This window comes from Physeter macrocephalus, chromosome 7 (assembly GCF_002837175.3).
Source record: "Physeter macrocephalus isolate SW-GA chromosome 7, ASM283717v5, whole genome shotgun sequence".
Taxonomy (NCBI): Eukaryota; Metazoa; Chordata; class Mammalia; order Artiodactyla; family Physeteridae; genus Physeter; species Physeter macrocephalus.
Window position 1 is genome coordinate 153,360,964 of NC_041220.1, and position 19,484 is coordinate 153,380,447.

At 48.5% G+C, this 19,484-nt stretch overlaps 1 protein-coding gene across 4 annotated transcripts in view; it reads left to right on the plus strand.

Annotated features, from left to right (window-relative positions):
* WWC3 (WWC family member 3) overlaps nt 1-19,484 on the plus strand; it is a 127,627-nt gene that overhangs the window by 23,888 nt on the left and 84,255 nt on the right. For all 4 annotated transcript variants that reach the window (XM_024115455.3, XM_028492513.2, XM_024115457.3 and 1 more), the window contains exon 2: nt 16,949-17,058. In XM_024115455.3, the coding sequence (XP_023971223.2) occupies nt 16,949-17,058 (110 nt within the window). The remainder of the gene's footprint in view (nt 1-16,948; nt 17,059-19,484) is intronic.

Sequence of the window (19,484 nt, forward strand, 5' to 3'; positions counted from 1 at the left end):
CGGACGCGCAGGCTCAGCGGCCATGGCCCACGAGCCCAGCCGCTCCGCGGCACGTGGGATCCTCCCAGACCGGGGCGCGAACCCGGTTCCCCTGCATCGGCAGGCGGACGCGCAACCACTGCGCCACCAGGGAAGCCCCTGCTGGGCAGTTTTTATAGGATCATTTTACTTAAGTACTGCGTCACGTTCACCCTTAGAAAGAAGGCAAAGGAAAGTCTGTTTCGAATAATCTCCTGGTCAGCTGTGTGTCTCGTGCTTAGCACGTGCTCTGTGTTCCAGTTTTAAAAATTGATGACTATTTTAGAACCACTGTCTCCCTCTGAAAAAGGAGAAACTGACCCTGGGATGAGCGTGGCATTTTACTCTCTACCACATGCAGAAGCATATCGTCGTGAAATGTTTTTAGTGCATGTATTTGGCTGGCAGTTTTCTGTTCTCTCCTCTTTGCCAGACTGTACACTGTCTGGGGTCTGCCCTCATCCCTTGTGTTTCCCAGAGCTTTTCTTGCCCTTGCCAAGTGGCAATGCCATCACCCACCCCTGGGCTGAATAAATAATTATTTGATTAGAGTTCTAAAGATATTTTAAATATTCTAGGTGGAATTCTCAGTTTGAAAAGCAGATGCTGCTTAAAGTAACTGATCGTGTGCTTCCCATATATAGTTCCTGACTCCGCTCACCTCCCATCTTCCCTCTCTGTGGGGATGCCCCCGCCCCGCCCCCCTGCCCCCCAGGAGCCGGATGACTATTTACCTGTGAGAGCTTCACTTATACACGTTGGCTCAAGCCAGACTTCAAGTTATAATTATCTAAAGAGCGTTTAAAAACTACTGCTGCTCGCGATCCCCCACAAATCAGTGAGGTCCCACTTCCGGGTTGAATCCAGACGCCCCTGGTGATTCTCCTTGCAGCCAACGGATCCCATCTTGTTCACGGTAATGAATGAATATTTGTTGATGATTTCAATCCCATCCTAAAACTTGGGCAGATAAGCCTTGACGTGAGAAACCAGAAACATTGACGTTTGTAAAGGGGAACGAAAGGTCGAATAGCTAGCTATAAATGCCGTTGTATTATTGCTTTGGAGCAGTGACGGGGCCTCAGGGTTTGATGTTCTGCTGAACCTAAAAATCACTTATGTTTATGTTGCATCGCTTCCTCCTCTGAGCTTCCATCGCCCTCTGCGTGCCCCTACCATTGAGGGAGTTTGTCAGGTAGTGGCAATTTGTTATTTATTTGCTCCCTGGCTGAGCTGAATTCCTGGAGGTTAACTCCTGGCACTTGGCATCTCAAATAGCTTTCCTTTAGTGAGTATTGAAAGAAATGAATAGCCCTTTACAAATTTCATAGAGCTTCTCCTAGGGTGGGGTCCCCAAGCTCTCTTATCCTTAGCCAAGATGACCTGCCTGTGACCACGAGCATCATTTATACCAAGCCTCGTGCCTAGCTCTGCGTGGCAGGAGCTCCCTGTGCGTCCCGTCTGTTGGCTGGGCCATGCTCCAGGAAGGGTTTGCCCACCTCTGCACCTCACCTTGGCGTGGTGACTACAGCCTCAAACACCCACTGGGGCTGGACCCCCAACCAAACTGCCAGATGTCAGAGGTCACAGGCAGTGGTGGGGACTGTGGCATGCTAGTGAGTGGCCCTTCCTAAGGGGATGGCCCTCATCAGCTTTAGCCGTTTTTGTCTTTGGGGACTCTTATCCCCATGTGCCAGCTCTTCCGATTTCTAAGGGAGTTAGAAATTCAGTTATTTGAAATGAAATCTGCTGAGGTTAAATGTTGGAAATCCACTGGGGTTTCGGTAGAATATCCGAGGGCCAACACTGCAAACTGGATAGAACACAGCTGCAGGCTGAGTTGGCCCTGGGACGGCCTTGGAGTCATGTGCTTCCAGCTCTCGCTGTCTGGTTTGCCCTTCTTCTAGACAGAGAGAAGCAGGAACCCGGGAAGAATTCAGTGATGGCTGCACTTGTCCGATGGGATCATGGGGAGAGGAGAGGAGAGGAGAGGAGGCCACTTTGGGTTCTGGGTAAACGCTCTCTCATACAAAATGGCTTATTTTATTTGTATAGACATACCACAGTCCCCTCCAGCTCTGTACCTACAGTTACTGTTGTGTTTGAGTGTCTTCTCTATCTAGTCTTTTTTCTTTTTGTAAGTAAAGAAACCAAAATGTGGTGATATATCAAGTAATTTTATAGCCACCCTTTCTCCCTGACCAGTAACCAAAGCACTTCCAAGTTATTCCAGTGTCTTATTAAGCACACTTTAAACATTATCCCAGGTAGACCTCACAAGGAGGGGAATTCTGTTTTGCTGTTTGCTCCCTTGTCCACAGTGCCTGAGCAGAGCCTGGCATGTGGTAGGTCCTCAGGGACTAACTATTGCATGATTGTTGGTGGGCAGTAATTTATTGGGTCCCATCCTTATTGTTGGCCGTTTGGCTTGTTTCCTTTTTCCTGTTACTGTACCTAGTACTGTGATACCCCTCTTTATACATTAAGCTCTTCACCTATTTTAGATCATTTTTCATAGGTGTTGCTGTTGACATTTGGGCTTGAGTGATTCTTTGTGGTGGGCTGTCCTGCGCACTGGAGGATGTTTAGCAGCATATCTGGCCTCCACTTACCAGACTCAGTAGCACCTCCCCTCCACCCTTGTGACAACCAAAAATGTCTCCAGATGCTGCCAGGTGTCCCCGGGAGGCACAATGGCCCTTGGTTGAGAACCACTGTACTAGTGGGATTAGTGAACCAAAGTGTCAATGTATTTTAAGATTTTGAACCTTAAAACATATGCTGCTCGGAGAAAATACTTCAGTGAGCTGTTGTCTGCTGCATCTCTCTACCCCATTTCACCCAGTCTCCTTCCCCTGGGAGATCAGCATCCTCCCACTTCCCTGTGAGTCTCTGGAGCAGTGCTGTCCGATAGAGGCTTTAGGGTCCAGAAAGTTCAGCCAGAGTGGCGGGGGCATGTGAGGAAGGAGCCCTGGTGTTGGCATGCAGATGCTGACCGCCGCGGCTTGTGGCCACGTGGTGGGGAATTTCGAGTCGCTGTTGTCACGCAGTGTAGTTACTCAGCTCCTCTAGGTGGGAACCTGGCTTCTTTTCAGTTCTGAAGGAGAGTTTGGGGCTCACTCTTAAGCCACTTCAGGGGGCTGCCCAAGTATTGTTACCCACAGTCCTGCTCTGAGGATTTTTAAACAATTTTTATGACTTGATATTGAGCGAAATGACAGAGTCCCTGCGCCAGTGCCTGCAGTTTGGGGGGCCGCTTCCTACGTTATGGGACAGTCTCACTCGAGCCAGTAACACCCAGCGTGCCTCGCTCGTGCCTGTGGTCCCCGCCCGAGCTGGCCCGGTAGGGAGGCTGCCGCAGAGGCAGCGATGACCCGTCCTGCCTCCTTGGAGAGTCTCAGGGGAGCCCTGCGTTGTAGAACCTTTACAGCGAGAATGAGTTTCCCGTCGGGCGGGCTCACATTAGTGCAGAGGTGCCCCCCAAGACCTTAAGCTCACCGCCTTCCTGATGTCACGTAGAAGGGAACCCAGCAGGGTCCCGGAAACGGCAGAAGTGGTTACTCCTGTTCCCCTTCCCAGAGCGTTCAGCTCAGGTGTCCCCTCGCCATCAGCACGGGCCTGGTGAGTGGCCTCACCGTGACTCAGGGACCTGCCCCCGTCACTGAGGCCCAGCGCCCCTCGGGCCTCGACCTTTCCCGCCCGGCCTCTGCTCCCCCTTCCTGGTGTCCGCTTTCTCTGTAGCCCCAGGGACCTTCCTCCGAAACAGATCTGATGCCCGGGCGCCCGCCTCCTTTCCTCAGGCCTCCCTGCCGGCCTGCGGCCTTGCTCTTTGTCAGGCCGCCCGTGCCTTCAGGGGGAGGGGTGGGGGGAGAGGCTTCCTTTCGCCTCACCTGTTCTCACCCCCCCTGCGTGAGGCCTGGGCAGGTCCCCTGTCCTCCCTGGGCAGGTCAGAAGCGGCCTTGGTGCTCCTCTCTCTTGGGCCTTGAACCCACCGCCAGTGAAACCGGCCCTTCCTCCAGGAGCTGTGTGTGCCCTCTCCCTGGTGCCTCTTCCCCTGGGCAGGGAGCTTTGGGAACAGGGTTCCCGAAACTGGACTTCCCGGACAGGCAGCATTTCGTGTATGTATGAGGGCAGCATTTTGAGTATATGTGTAAACATGTTTTTCTAGGGAGGAGATGGATGGCTTATCTCAGATTCCCAGAGAGATCCAAGACCTAAAAGAACCGTGAGCACTTGCCATTCCCTGCATCCTTTCCTGGCACATGTTTCTTCATCAGAGCTTGATGGGTGTCTGAATGTCTTAGATGTTCAGGCATTTTCCCCTCTGCCTTTGTTCATGGATTCAGATGGCGATATACGCAAAGAGGCATCTGTAAAGAATGGAATTCTCATGCCTGAAAGAAAACAGATTAAGTGACTGCTAAAAAGTTGTGTGTATGTCTGGGTCTTTTTGGTGGGGGGAGGTAATTAATGCAAAAAAGTGCGGGTGATAAAATCCTTTAGCTCTTGCTCTTAGAAACCTGGCACAGGACTTCTGCAACTGGGAGCAGTACGCAGGGGAGAGCTCGATCTCGGCAGTATTTGCAAAGCTGAAATTGAGATCAGAGCCCAGAGTTCTGCGCCGTCTCTGCCGCTGTATGCCTGTGTGCCGCTTGGCTAAAAGGATGGCCAGACTGTTCCGGGTCGCCTCCCCCTGTGATGCCATTTCTAAAGAATGTTATTGTTGGGCCTCTTTGCTCTCCTTGGCCGGTGGGGTTTTCCTCTCCTATTTCAGTTGAACTTTCTTCTTCCGTCAATTGTTACTATTTCTTTTTTTTTTTTTTTTTTCCCAAATCCTTCCTTAAAACCTCCCCTTTTAATTTTTAAATATCCCTTCCTGTCTGTGGTATTCAGTAGTAAGTTAAGAACCAAATTTTTATAACACTGTATTTTATTCTTAAAGGAGTATTTTAAGTCCCTCTTCTATTGTTTTGGCCATATTAAAAATAAGAAGGTGGTCATTAACTTCCCAAACTGCAGTCTCCTCTGAGTAATCATCAGTAGCAATTTGTCAGGAGAGTAAGGAGGATAAAAATTATTTAAAAGCGGAATATGGTGCGTTTATGAGTATTCTTATAGCTGTAATACAGCATCTTTATTTCTACTCTTTTCCTCAGGGATGGTGGTTCCTGCCTGAGTGGCAGGAACCCTTTCATTTTTGCCTGGAATCCCTCCTCCGAGCTCGATGGGAGTGCAGAGAGCCGCTGGTGACCCGAGCAGGCTTCTCCCCACTGGTCTTGCCACTTCTTAGGTGCCCGTCCCTGAGCTCAGTTTCCTCCTTAGGTAAAGTGGGGGTGGTTATGAGGGACCCACCTTTTTTTTTTTTTTTTTTTTTTTTGCGGTACGCGGGCCTCTCACTGTTGTGGCCTCTCCCGTTACGGAGCACAGGCTCCGGACGCGCAGGCTCAGCGGCCACGGCTCACGGGCCCAGCCGCTCCGCGGCATATGGGATCTTCCCGGACCGGGGCACGAACCCGTGTCCCCTGCATCTGCAGGCGGACTCCAACCACTGTGCCACCAGGGAAGCCCTGGGACCCACCTTTTTAAAATTGTTGTGCTGATTAAAGACGTTTCTCCCGTCCCTCTGAGCACAATGCGGGCTTTGCCCGGGGGGGCTGGCGGCTGTGACTGCACACTTTCAGCGGTGTCTGCGAAACCTACAGGTGGTAGGTGGCAGCCGTGTGCATTAAGCATGGTGGTTCTTGTGTGACTGGATGCAGCCACCTACAGGTATATCCTGGAGCGTTGCCTTGCCAAGTACTGCTCCGGAAAGTAGGAGACCATTCTGTATCACATGTGCAATGGAAAGAAAAGTGTCATGACATAGTATGTACGTCCTACCCTTGTGAGGTGTGATGTGCTCCAGTATTTTCTTTTTAAACCAAAACACTGATTGGGACCTACTCCATCAATTTCACTGCTCACTAATGGGCTGTGGCTGTAGCATGAGAGCGTGACTAGAGTAATGTGACAGATGAATACAGAGGATTGGGAATGATGGTTTAGAGAATGTTTCAATATGTGTCCAGCTATTTGGAAGACGTCCGGGACATTGATCAGCCATGACTTAGAATTTGTGGATCAAAATCGCCAGATGTGTGTAACAGTTTAACGTGAGTGAGATGACAGTCACCTACGTCCTTGGATTTTTTTTTTCTTCTCCCCAGTGTTTCATATGACTTGGAGTCCTGACATTGTTTCTTCCTACTGTAAATGAAGTACTTATTAGGAATCTCAATGTGTGTGTGTATTTTTTTAACACAGCTTTTAGTAAGGTGTAATTTACATCCCACAAAATTCACCATTTTAGTGTAGTTCAACGAGTTTTAGTAACTATATACAGCTGGACGACCATCACCACAATGTTCGGTTTTAGAACATTTCCATCTCCCATCCCCCACTTTCCCACTCTGGTCCCTGACAGCCGCTGATCTGCTGATCTGCTTTCTGCCTGTGTATTTTGGAATGCCTGCTTTTCTGGTTCCTCTTTGTAAAAGGCAGGTTCCAGAAGTCAGACTCTCCTGGGAGTTGTCGTTTCTCCACCCACCCCTGCTGAGAACCTCATTGGCTGGGGTTCTCCCTGGTGGCCAGTCGGCCTGGTCGGGAGCCCAGGGAGGAGGAGCCATTGGGGTCCATTGGGAGGGGGCTAGGTTCTGAGGGCTGGTCTGTGCATGCTTGGGTGGGCACGGGGGCTTGGAGGGCAGCTGTGGAGTATTGGGAGGCCCAGAGCTGACTCTGGGTCTCCTTGCGAGGGCCCTCCAGCCTGCACTGGCTCTCCTTCCTTAGCGCTGTGCATCCAGGATGCAATTCATAATGCGACAAGCCCGCCTTTCCTATGGCGCTGGTAAACAGATCTCGAGCACCTGTTCCTCCCGTCCCCGAAGAGGAAGCGATGCATCCGTCACGCAGCAGCCCACTTTCTTGGATCCAGTCTCTCAAGCCTCAGATCTGCACAGCCACCTGCTCATGAGCATACCCTGTCGAGGCAGAGACGTGTGAGAACAGCTCTAGAAATGCCGTGGACATGTATTTGGTGGCAGGCTCCATTCGCCCTTAATCGGGTCTTGTCTGTGACTCACCCTGTGTGTGCAGCTGAGCACCTACTGGGGTGCGCCGTGGAGCTCTGTGGGGGCAGGTCAGAGCTGGAGGAGATGCCATTCTTGCCCGGAAGGAACAAATGCTACGGGAGATGCGATGTGAACACATAACCACGTTCTACTTAGAGTTTTAATAACTGTCCCAGGAGGAGAGAGAAAGTGCTGAGGCTGGCCCAAGAAAGGACAGCTTACTTCCTGCTGGGGTGGGCTGGGTCTGGGCAGGAGGAATCTGGGCCAAATCTTGGAAGACGCATCAGGATTTGAACAGGAAGGGGCCGGGAGGGAAGCATGGGAAAGGGAAAGAACGCTCCAAGTTTGGGAATAGCTGTTCCCGCGGGGCTTGCTGGGAAGGCGGATGGGCAGCCAGGGGCGGAGGGAAGGGAAACAGTTCCCTGCAGGATGTTTTGCGGTCTTAGAAACCTGACTCTTTCCAGATCCCCACCAGGGGCTTGTAGAAGACGGTGTCTCAGGCTGGATGTTTCTTAAGTGGTCTCAGTCTCAGCCAGTGGACTTTGCCGTGGTCCTTCGTAGAATCAGACTGTCTGAGAACGAGATGAGGTCCCGGAGCTGTGCTGTCCAGCGCGGTAGCCGCAGCCAGATGGGCACCTGGGCGCGTGAGATATGCGAGCCCGGCAGGAAGTGAGCTCGCAGCGTAAAACACACACTGGCTTTCAGAGACTTCATACCAAAAAAGGATGTCAAATATCTCATTTATAATTTTTATAATCATTACATGTCAAGTTGATAGTATTTTGGATGTACTGTGTTAAATAGAAAATATTATTAAAATAATCTCACCTGTTTATTTTTACCCTTTTAAATATGGCTACTAGAAATTTTTTTAAATTAATTAATTATTGGCTGCGTTGGGTTTTCGTTGCTGCGTGCCGGCTTTCTTTTTTTAGTTGCCATGAGCGGGGGCTACTCTTCGTTGCGGTGCGCAGGCTTCTCTCATTGCGGTGGCTTCTCTTGTTGCACAGCACGGGCTCTAGGGCGCAGGCTTCAGTAGTTGTGGCACGTGGGCTCAGTAGTTGTGGCTCGCGGGCTCTAGAGCGCAGGCTCAGTAGTTGTGGCGCACGGGCTTAGCTGCTCCGCGGCATGTGGGATCTTCCCGGACCAGGGCTCGAGCCCGTGTCCCCTGCATTGGCAGGCGGATTCTCAACCACTGTGCCACCAGGGAAGCCCTAGGAATTTTTTAGTTAAGTATGTGGTCCTCACTGTAAATATTTCTATTGGACAGCGCTGTCCTAGAGAATTCTTTTTATTAACTGGGCTGAAGTTTGTCTTTATTTTAGTCTCAGTTGTATCATTAGAGCCTATGTTTGAGGTGAACAACGTGTTTTCACTTATCTCAGGATTGTGCACTTGATGGGCTTGATGGGAAATTCTTTTTCTGTCATTTTCAAGGTGGAAGACCGTCCTCGGTGAGGTGCTCAGACAGGTGACTGCGATCGGGTGCCCCTCTGGCTGTGGTTTCCTTTGGGTGGTAGACTTGCATCTTGGCTTGTGGGCAGCTTGCTCAGCCCTGCATTCTAGCACCTCAATCCCAGGCTTTTAAACTGTGTTCCACTCGTACAGTATTATACTGCTACATCAGAATAATACTGACATCCCCCCAGTTTTTAGAGGAAAAAATAGCATGGAAGGAAAATGCATGTTTATGCAGTATGTAATAAGTCCCCAAAACCTTGATATTGGTTACAGCCTTTCAGCCCCCCAACCCCATAGTAAAGATGAGAAAAGTGAGGCACAGCCAGACAGTCATTTGCCCAGGCTCATCCTCGCTAGTATGTGCTTAAAGTATAGTTGCCTCAGTTGGAAGTTTTTCCTCCCATGATGTTTTTACAAGTTGTTGCAGTGTCTGTCCATTGTCAGCATGATTCAACAAAACATACACTGTAGGACTTTACACTTATTCAGTCACCAGCTCGTGGTCTTTTTCAGGTGTTGTGACTTCGGTTCACCAGTGTCTGAACCCGTGTGAGAACCGGTAGGATCACTGGTGAGGTGGAGCCCCCAGGAAGTTTGCTGGTCCTCCGAAATATCTCCTAGATTGGTTTGCCTTTGGACACTTTATTCCTTGCTGGAGGAAAGAACATCTTGCCAGGATCTCGCCCCTGTCCACCCTGGACTCTCCCTTCCTGGTGGAAAGGCCCACACTCAGGAAACCATAATGTAGATGAGAAGTGGGCTTGGTCGGTAGAGGATCAGAACAGAGGATGTGAGGAGGTCTTCAGGGACATTTCATCACGCTCTGTGGCCTGCTGAACCACCTTTCTCCCTTGCTAGGATGTATCTGCCTAAGGAGAGCTGTTCGAGGGAGGAATGATCGCGTAGCACCTTGGCCTCCTGAGCCCTGTTTTTTTACAATTTAGGCTTTGCAAGCTCAGTCAAATTCTAGTCTGCCCTCTTCCAGTTGTTCCTTGACTACTAATTGGCTCCATTGTGGTTTTTATATGGTATAAGTTTCTAAAATTGGCCTGATTAGTTTATCAAACAGTTTAATGAAGGCCTGTTGTATGTGAGGGCTCTGGCTCTCTAAAAAGACGAATTAGAGAAACAGAATCCTTTTTCTCAAGGAACTCACAGACCAATAGGGGAGGCAGCCATATCAAATAATGATTACAGAGTGATAAGTGCTGTCACTTATTACAAAGTGATAAGTGTGCGGGCTTCTCATTGTGGTGGCTTCTCTTGTTGCAGAGCTTGGGCTCTAGGCGCACGGGCTTCAGTAGTTGTAGCTCGTGGGCTCTAGAGCGCAGGCTCAGTAGTTGTGGCACATGGGCTTAGTTGCTCTGCGGCATGTGGGATCTTCCCGGACCAGGGCTCGAACCCGTGTCCCCTGCATTGGCAGGCGGATTGTTAACCACTGCGTCACCAGGGAGGCCCCCAGACCGATAATATGTAATTTAAAAAAAAATTCCTAAGAAGACAGTCTTTTCACATGGAAACCACAAATGTAATTCAAGAACAATTCTAAGACCCAACACTAAAATCGGGTCACTCATGCTACAGTAATACACTGAAATGTCACTTGCAATGTTTAGACTAAGTTCTAGGTGTGATTACTCTTTACCCTAAATTCTAGAATTGAGACTAGTTGACAATTGCCAAATCAAGTATATGCGTGTTCTATAAATAATAAATGTGATTATTTGAGTGACTTTTCAGGACTAATGTGGCAGGCTTGTGGTGTATTCATTGCTGTTTTAACTTTGCTGTTTTTGTGTAGTTTCAGGGAGTTCAGGGACCCACTCACTGCTAAGTGAGAACCCAGCTCTTGGGTGTCAGTGTTACACCATTGAAGTTGGAGAAGCACTAGCACAGCAAACGGGGTCTAATTCACCACGTAAATACCCACAAACAGCCTGGGGCCCGTGTTCTGGCGGGCTCTGAAACTCGCTGTGAACCAGGTGTGTCGGAAAAGGCGAGGGAGTCATCATAATTTCTTGAGGATTGGTTTGGAATGAAATTGAGATGAATAGCATCCTCTCTGAATTGCATATTAAAAATAAGCGTGAATGGGAAATATAGAGATTATCTTGTTCCAGGAGACTGGAAAGTGTAGTACAGGCACCATAGGATTACCCTGGCCTCCTTTTGATAAAGAAAATGTGTTCAGAACCAGTGTTTACACGTAGACACAGAGAACAGAGTACTGGTTATCAGAGGGGGAGGGGGTGGGGGGAAGGGCTAAATCAAAGCATGTCAACTGTATGGTGACGGATGGAAACTAAATTTTTGGTGGTGAGCACGCTGTAGTGTATGCAGAAGTCGAAATATGTTGTACACAGGAAACATATTGTTATAAACCAGTGTTACCTCAATTAAAAAAAAAGTCTCACCATTAGAAAGATTGTGTATCGTCCGAATAAATGCATTTGCCTTCATGGATTGAATAAAAAGAATCAGTGCTCATACTCTGCTCTCTTCTCTCTGCTCTCACCTTCTGCTGCCCACGTTTACTTTTCTGCAATTCAGGGCAGTCAGTGTCAGACATTCCAGCCCCCTGAGCGCGGCCCGGCCCGGGGGGAGGACATGACTTTTGAGGCACTGGGCCACCGCCGCCGGGCCGGCTCCACCCGCTGTCAGCCCTGCAGTCTCTCGGTGGCTGTCTGCTCGGCAGAGTGTTGGCCTCCCCAGGTGTCCACGTCCTACTCCCTGGACCCTGTGAATATGTTACCTTCCATGGCAAAAGGGGCTTTGCACATGTGACTAAATAAAGGATCTTGCAACAGGGAGGTGATCCTGGATGATCTGGGTGGGCCCAGTGTAATCTGTAATCTCTACCTGCTGTGGCTGGCTTTGAAGATGCAAGGAGCCGCCGCGGATGCCAGTAGTCTATTACAGACATCAGTCGGACTTCTGATCTCCGGAGCTGTAAGATGACAAATGTGTTGTTTAACGCCACCAAGTTTGTGGCAATTTGTCACAGCAGCATAAGGAAACTAATAGGGTCTGAAGCAAGTCTATTGGTGGTTGAGGGGGAAGCAGGAAAGGGAGTGGATGGAGCTGGTCTCCATGCTGTAACTGAAGAGGCTGCACCCAGCCAGCATGACCCCGTGAGGTTGGTCGGATCACCCCCATTTAAAAAAAAAATGTTTATTTATTTATTTGGCTGCACCGGGTCTTAGTTGCGGCGTGCGGATCTTTAGTTGTGGCATGCATGTGGGATCTAGTTCCCTGACCAGGGATCGAACCTGGGCCCCCTGCATTGGGAGCGCAGAGTCTTAGCCACTGGACCACCAGGGAAGTCCCCACCCCCATTTTAAAGATTAGGAAACTGAGGCAGGCCCAGAGAGAGAAGGAATGACTCATGCAAGGTTTCATGGAAGTAAATGGCTCTCTGGGAACTGGTGCTGGCTGAGATGGCCCAGTGCCACTTCTTAAAGAGCCCCGCAGGATGCAGCAAGCAAAAGGGAACAAAAAGAAGCCCGTGTCTGTGTCCTCCAGCATTCTCTCCCTTCTTTTGGACCAATTCTGGTAAGAACGGCCAGCAAACCATATTCATGTCCTCTGCTGAGGCCAAGAAGAGCCGTTTGTGAAGCGGGGAATCTACAGTGGGAAGATCTGTGCGGGGCGGTTGAGGGCAGGGAGAGCTGGCAGCTCTGGGTTGATGTTGCTCAGGTAGGAGGAGACCAGTGAGAACTGGCCGCGTGGGGGCCTTCACGTCCCACTGCAGAGCGGACTTTGCTGTGGGAGGACACTGGTGCCGGCTTCTCAGCTCATCACACACTTCCCCCACACCTGAAAATGCCGGGGAGCTTACGCTGCACTCCCTACCTGCTTGTTCTTTGAAAGTGAAGCACGCTCGTGCCGTGCAGATTTGTCCCGAGCCCTTGAACAAGTGCATTCAAGATATCCCCAGAGGGTGATGAGAAAGGCCATCTCTCACTTCACTGGTAGGAGTGTATGCTGATGCTAAAGCACCTTGGCAGTGTACATCAGGTGTTTGCTGTGAGCTCATGTCCATCATTTACAAGAAAGAGCAGAAAATTGGAACATACCTAAATAGATGATTTGAGGTGCCTGGTAAAAAAGTTATGGTTTACTGCATATGACGGAAGGTTCTAAAATGATAGAAAGCAATGGTGACAGAGACTTAAAGGACATGAGGAAATACACAAATGAAAAAAATTAGTGTGTGAAATTGTATCTGGTATGATATCAGCTGTGGAAAAATGTAGGAAAATAAGCTAAACCATGAATCCAGGGCTTCTGGATTATAGGTGATTTTATTTCCTATGCTTTTTACTTTACTGTATGAATTGTTTACATTGACTTCACAGTAAGGAGAAAAGACCTTCATATCCTTCAACCCCGTAAATTTACTTCTGGGAATCTTTCAAAGAAAATAATTGTAAATACAGATTACGAGCTGTATGCACAGAGATGTTCCTTTCGTCATAGTTTTTTAGATTGAGATGTAATTCACATATACCATAAAAGTCACCATTTAAAGCATGCTGTTTACTAGTTTTTAGTATAATCACAAAGTTGTGCAACCATCATCCACTATCTAATTCCGGAACATTTTTATCACCCCCTAAAGGAAGCCTAACCCCTTAGCAATCACTCCCCATTCTCTCTTTATCTCCAACCCCTGGCAACCACTGATGTACCCTCTGTCTCTATGGATTTGCCTGGTCTGGACATTTCTTGTAGATGGATGCATACAACATGTAGCCACTGTGTCTGGCTTCTGTCACCCAGCACAGTGACTTCAAGGTCCATCCATATTGTAGCATGTGCCAGTACTTCATTCTTTTTTATGGCTGAATAATATTCCATTGTATGGATAGACCATGTTTTATTTGACCATTCATCAGTTGATGGCCCTCAGTTTTCACCTTTTGGCTTTGGCGAGTAATGCTGCTGTGGACGTTCTTTTGTGTGGACATATGTTTTCGTTTCTCTTAGGTATACACCTAGGTGTAGAATTACTGACCCATATGGAAACTCTGTGTTTAACTATATATTTGAGAAATTGCTGAACTGTTTTCCAAAGCAGCTCTCATGAATATTTACACTAGTGGAAATTAGGAAATAGTGTAGCTATCAATAGTTGGAGAGTGCTTAGGTAAAGCATATTAATCCCCTTAACGAACTGTTTGTAAAAATGCAAGTTATTTATTCTTAGACTGGGTGCTGGGGGTTCAAAGGCAGCTGAGACAGGGTAATTGTTCTCAAGGAGCTTAATCTATTCAGCTGTTCCAGGTGATGTTTACAAATAATTTATAACAAGCGGGGACAGAATCCTTAGGCTATAGTGTTAGGCCATCTTGAATAATTTTTGGAGAGACTCAAGGTATGAATTATTAAGTAAACGTGTTACAAAGTTAAGTGGAAAAGGCAGGGGAGAAAATTGTGTATACTGTATGATCATGACTGTCAGAAAAAGACGAATAAAAAGAACATACAGAAAAAAGATGGAGGAAGACACATCAAAATAGGAATAATGGTTGTTTTTGAGTGGTGGTGTGCATGGACATTTCTCTCCTATTTAGGTGTGTTTCCTAAACTTTGTGTAACAGAAACAAAAATACCCTGGGGTCTGTGTGTAGTGACCATGGGAAGGAGTTGGTGGGAAAAATCTAGCATCAAGTTTTTGGGGAGATGAGAACTCAAGAGCCTGGACTGGCATACCTGTGGGTGACAGGACAATGAATTGAGATATCCTCAATGCTCTTATTGAAAATCACGCCAAAATTTGTCTACATACAATGAAGTGACAGCTATCTGGAAGTCTGGAGGGTGTGCCATCCTGATAAATAGGTGGATGAAGCAGAAGCGCAGCATAGATGTTTCACGGTGTAATGGATGAAGCCAGGGAGTGGGTGTTTCTCCCTGCTGTCAGCTGCTTCCTTTGCTGCCTTCTTCCTGCCCAAGGGCCCCCTGTCCTTGCCTTCCAGTTTACCACTTCTGTCTTTTGGGAGCTGGAAAACTTCTTCATTGAGCCTGTTCGAACTGCTGTCAAGTGAGTAAACAGTCTCCAAGCGTGAGCCCTGTGGACAGAGGAGATCAACAGCAAGGACTTGATAACTTCTCCTTGCTCGTGGTGCGAGCTGGACTCCGAGAGGCGTGACTCCTCATCTGCTTGCTTCGAAGTACTGAGTCTGTGGATGATCATGCAAAGTCCATGCTCTGTTTAGAGAAGTGGAATCTGAGACATACGGATTCTATATCAGGCCAAAATAAAATTTACCAAAATGGTAGATGTGTCAGTTTATTTTTAGAAGAAAGAGTATGGAAGTGTTATTTTACTTACTTGCGTTGTTTATTGGATAGAAAATTGAAAAGTATGAACTTGCAATAGTTTTATAACAGTTGTGAGTTGTAAAGTAAATGAATTTGGCTCAGCAGCGCTAGAAGGTCAGGCTTCCCACATATATATATATATATATATATATATATATATATATATATACACACACATATACCCATATTTTTAATTAATTTATTTTATTTTTAGCTGCGTCGGGTCTTCGTTGCCGCACGGGGCTTTTCTCTAGTTGTGAGCGGGGGCCACTCTTCGTTGCGGTGAGCGGGCTTCTCATCGCCGTGGCTTCTCTTGTTGCGGAGCGTGGGCTCTAGGCGCACGGGCTTCAGTAGTTGTGGCTCACGGGCTCTAGAGCGCAGGCTCAGCAGTTGTGGCGCACGGGCTTAGTGGCTCCACGGCATGTGGGATCTTCCCGGACCAGGGCTCGAACCCGTGTCCCCTGCATTGGCAGGCGGATTCTTAACCACCGTGCCACCAGGGAAGCCCTTCCCACCTATATTTGTCTACTAAATGAGATCATGTATGTCAAGATGCTTAGAATGTGCCTGTGCTTGGACATCTTTCTCTAGGCTTATACATGAATCTAGAATAGCAGAGTTGTGCTCAGGACTCAGTTTATCTTCAGGTAGCATTTGCTGTGGCTTGGTCCCATTCAGGACTTGAGTCACGCACAACAGCCTGCCATTACCTGTTTGACTTGGAACCACGCCACCACCACACCATTCCTGACCCGTAAAGGAACCGTGCTGCGGACACTGGTGTTTGGGGCTGGGACCGACACTATGCGGTAGGCTCATCTTGTGATGTCGTGGGGTTTTGAGCGCATCGTATTTGAGAGGATTTCCATGGTGTGTTTTACCTTCTGTATATGTATTTCTGTTTTGATATTGACTCTAACTTCTTAAAATCATTATGTTTAAAACGAAGATGAGTTCAATCAGTACCGTTCTGATAGTGTTTATCAATTTCTAAAAGCTACTGGAAGAGAGAGCTTTGTTGTCGAACCAGTTTGGGGAAATAACATGTTCAAAATTCATACTGGTCTTGTGGGGCTTGGCGTTGGTTGTGGTGTCTCAGTTTCCTGGGGCCAGAGACTGGAACAGAGATGTGGGAAGACTGAGTTAGTGAAATTTAGGTTATCAGATTCCCATGCATACCAGTCAGTGTGCATTTATAGAGACAACTGAATAGATAGCTGCCTGGACTCAGACGTTTATAGGGGCGGCTTGTTTTATGCCACAGCTGTCTTGTCAATCAATGTGATCATGGGGTGTAGGGGTGGGGGAGGTTCTACTTAAACCCATCTGGAAAACCTTTCCTTTATCTATCTGTGTCAAGCCAAGCTTTCCTTGATCAGATTTACTTCAAGGAGAAATGTCTGTAGACAAGGTGCTTTTGTTGTTTTTCTCCAGAAAACAAAGAGGATCCTTTGCAGTTTCTGATTCCTACTGTGTAAAGAATACAGGCACTATTTAGTAGGCATCTCCTTGTATTGTTACCATGCTTGTTTGGCTTTTTGCCTTTGGTCAGTGGTTAACATTTAACTCCTTCATTTATGACCACTGGTAGATGAAACTTACAAATACACTTTAGATACATTTAAGCTGTAATGTACAGAAACTGAAAGTTGTGAGGGGGGAACATTTGTCAGGGAATGAGAACATAGGTGCTCTCCTGTTGTGGCAGAGCGGCATTCCATTGTCATCACCTCATTAAACATACAGCTTGGAAGAACATGCTTGTTTTACCTGTTTTGTAACTGTCAATATCTGTTTTTGCTGGTATTTAAAGTTGCACTGTGAGATAGTAATGCTTTTAACTGTGAGTGTACTGATATTGTTACTGATGCTTATTTAGGCAAAGCCAGTGAGTTAATTCTCCAAGTAAATAGTTGGAGCAAAAGCAGTCAATTAGATAATAATTTTGTATTGAAACCGAATTCTAGAGTCGATTCAGCAAACTTACGTGAAATTGACCTCACTTTCAAATTTGCTTTCATAATTTTATTTTGCAGGATAACAAAGCCATTGACCTTTGCCGACTGTGTTGGGGATGAACTTCCTTTAGGATGGGAAACTGTATATGATAAACAAATTGGAATTTATTACATGGACCACATAAATAGTAAGTAGAGTGCCACACTTGAGTTGTTACATATGAATGACTTTTCATATTGATCCCACGGATGCTAGGAACTCTTTTTGTAGAGTGAAACAATTGTTACTCTCCAGTGCAGCATTAAACTGGATTTTTATAAATGTCATCGGAAGTGTTGATTAGCTGAGTTCTTCAAAAAGTGAAGCAGTTGTACAGCTACCTGGGCTTGTGTGTTGCTCAGGACTGCATGGAATATGTGGAATGCAGAGTTTGAATACCTAATAGAAGGAATAAATTTCCCAGGCAGTTTAGTAATAGAAATCTCTCTCAAAATGAGAAGGCTGTTTCTTGCAGAGTGAAGTTTACAAGTTCTTGGAACAATAAATGCCCAAGTGGTTACCTTAACTTCATTTTGTCTTATCCCTTTGATTTTAACTTTAATATACCAAGCCTTTTGGAGCTTTGTGAGGGGAGAAAATGATGTAAAGACCACAGCTAAAATAATGGGTCCTTGACTATGCCAGCCTTCTTGGTAGAATTGTTGGGAGCAGTGGTTCTCACCTGGGGCTGGTTTTGCCTCCCAGGGACACATGGTAGTGTCTGGGGCATTTTTCATGGTCATGCCTGGGAGAGGTGCTCCCGGCATCTGGTGGGTGGAGGCCAGGGATGGTGCTCACCCTCGTGCAGTGCCCAGGACGGCCCCCCGAAGAGGCTGAGCCACCTGGAGTGTCAGTGGTGCCGAGCTGACACGCTGCTTCCCGTGCAGCATTTGGTTCTAGGCCTTCTGTGCCCCGCCCTCCTTGCTCCCGGCCGCCTCCTCAGCCTTCCTCCATCAGGGACCAGCTGGGGACCCATTTCTCTCTCAGATTCACATTTCTTCACTCCCCCCTTTTCGTTCTAGCTGCCTAGTGTTTCTGTCATTGTCATTACTACTGGGGATACGAAGTTCCCCTTGGTGTGCTTTCTGTCCTTCAATTTGTTGAGTGCGGGGGAGGCCGGGGGCCGGGTGCCCAGCATGTGAGTGACGAAGCTCCTTCCACGCTCAGTCCCATGGCTCCTCCTGTCCCCTTAGTGTGACCGACCCAGGCTGGTATCTTTAGGGCTGATTCCTGCATTGTCACTTGCCGGCCGGCCTCCGGAGTTCAACATTTGGAACCCTGAATGGCGAGGCGTCCTGGCTGGGTCCTGGGGCAGGGGAGTTTCCGATCCGTACACTCAGCCTTCACGTGACTGCGGCTCTTACCCAGGGATGGGGCAGGGGGTGAGTGCCGCCCTGGCCCTGCTGCCCTCCCCGGCGGTTATGCCAGTGGCAGGAGGGCTTCCGGGTGGGTCCGCCGCCCTCCCTCTGGCCCTGCTGGCCCGGTGCCCCTGGGCTGCGTGCGGCCGGGCTGTCTGGCCTTCCGGGCCACCTTCCCCGTGCTGTGGGCCTCTCTGGGCCCGGGCGGCAGTGCTGAACGGCACAGGCATCCGCCTTACACAACCTTTTTGGAAGCCGCCTACCTGCCGCCGAGGCCCAGGACTGACCCGTTCTGGCTCATCTCTCGTAAACCCTGCTTGCTCCTCCCTCTGTGTCCCCTTCTTTGCCGCTGGTGTGCCTTGCTCTCCTGCTGGCTGAGTCACAGCAAGTGTCACAGAGCACCTCTGTGTGCTGGCCACTCTTGAGGCCCTGGAGACACAGGAAAGTGAGACCCAGGCTCCACCCTAAGGATTCGACATGACACGCTAGACTTGGCCATGAACCCGAAAACCGAATAATCACCACGGACTTTCTTCCAGCCACCTTGAGTGTAACAGATGACCCAGCACCATGGGGGATGTGGCTGAAGACATCAGCTCCAGGGTCGTACCACCTCCTCCCTCTGAGACCTTCAGGGAACCCAACTCTTTTTTTTTCCCCAGGAACAAAAAAGATTATTATTGTAACAGTTTGTACGTGGGCCAGAGACCCCATCCCAGAAAACTTGCTCCTGAGAATCTAACTCTTGACAGCACAGCTTTAAGCTCTCTAAAGGCACAGAACCTGGGGAGTCAGATATTAAGTGGGAACTGTGCAGATTGATGGTGAGAGGTGAGGGACCAGAGGGCCCCTGCGTGGATCGCCTTCAACATTCCCAAGGCCCTCGGGTGCACTGGACAGAGTGCGCACGATGCCTGTCGGCCGGGGCGAGTCTCGTGGCTGAATCAACATCAGAGACATCCGGGCACTTATAACAGCTGTGACTCTGCCCGCGCCCCCTCAGCCCACTGAATCTGGACTCCGGGGCTAGGTCAGGACCCCGATTTTTGTTGTCTTTGTTTTTTATTTCCCCACGGAAGCTTTTTTTTTTTTTTTTTTTTTTGGGGTATGCGGGCCTCCCTCTGTTGTGGCCTCTCCCGGCGGGGAGCACAGGCCCCGGACGCGCAGCCTCGGCGGCCATGGCGCACGGGCCCAGCCGCTCCGCGGCATGTGGGAT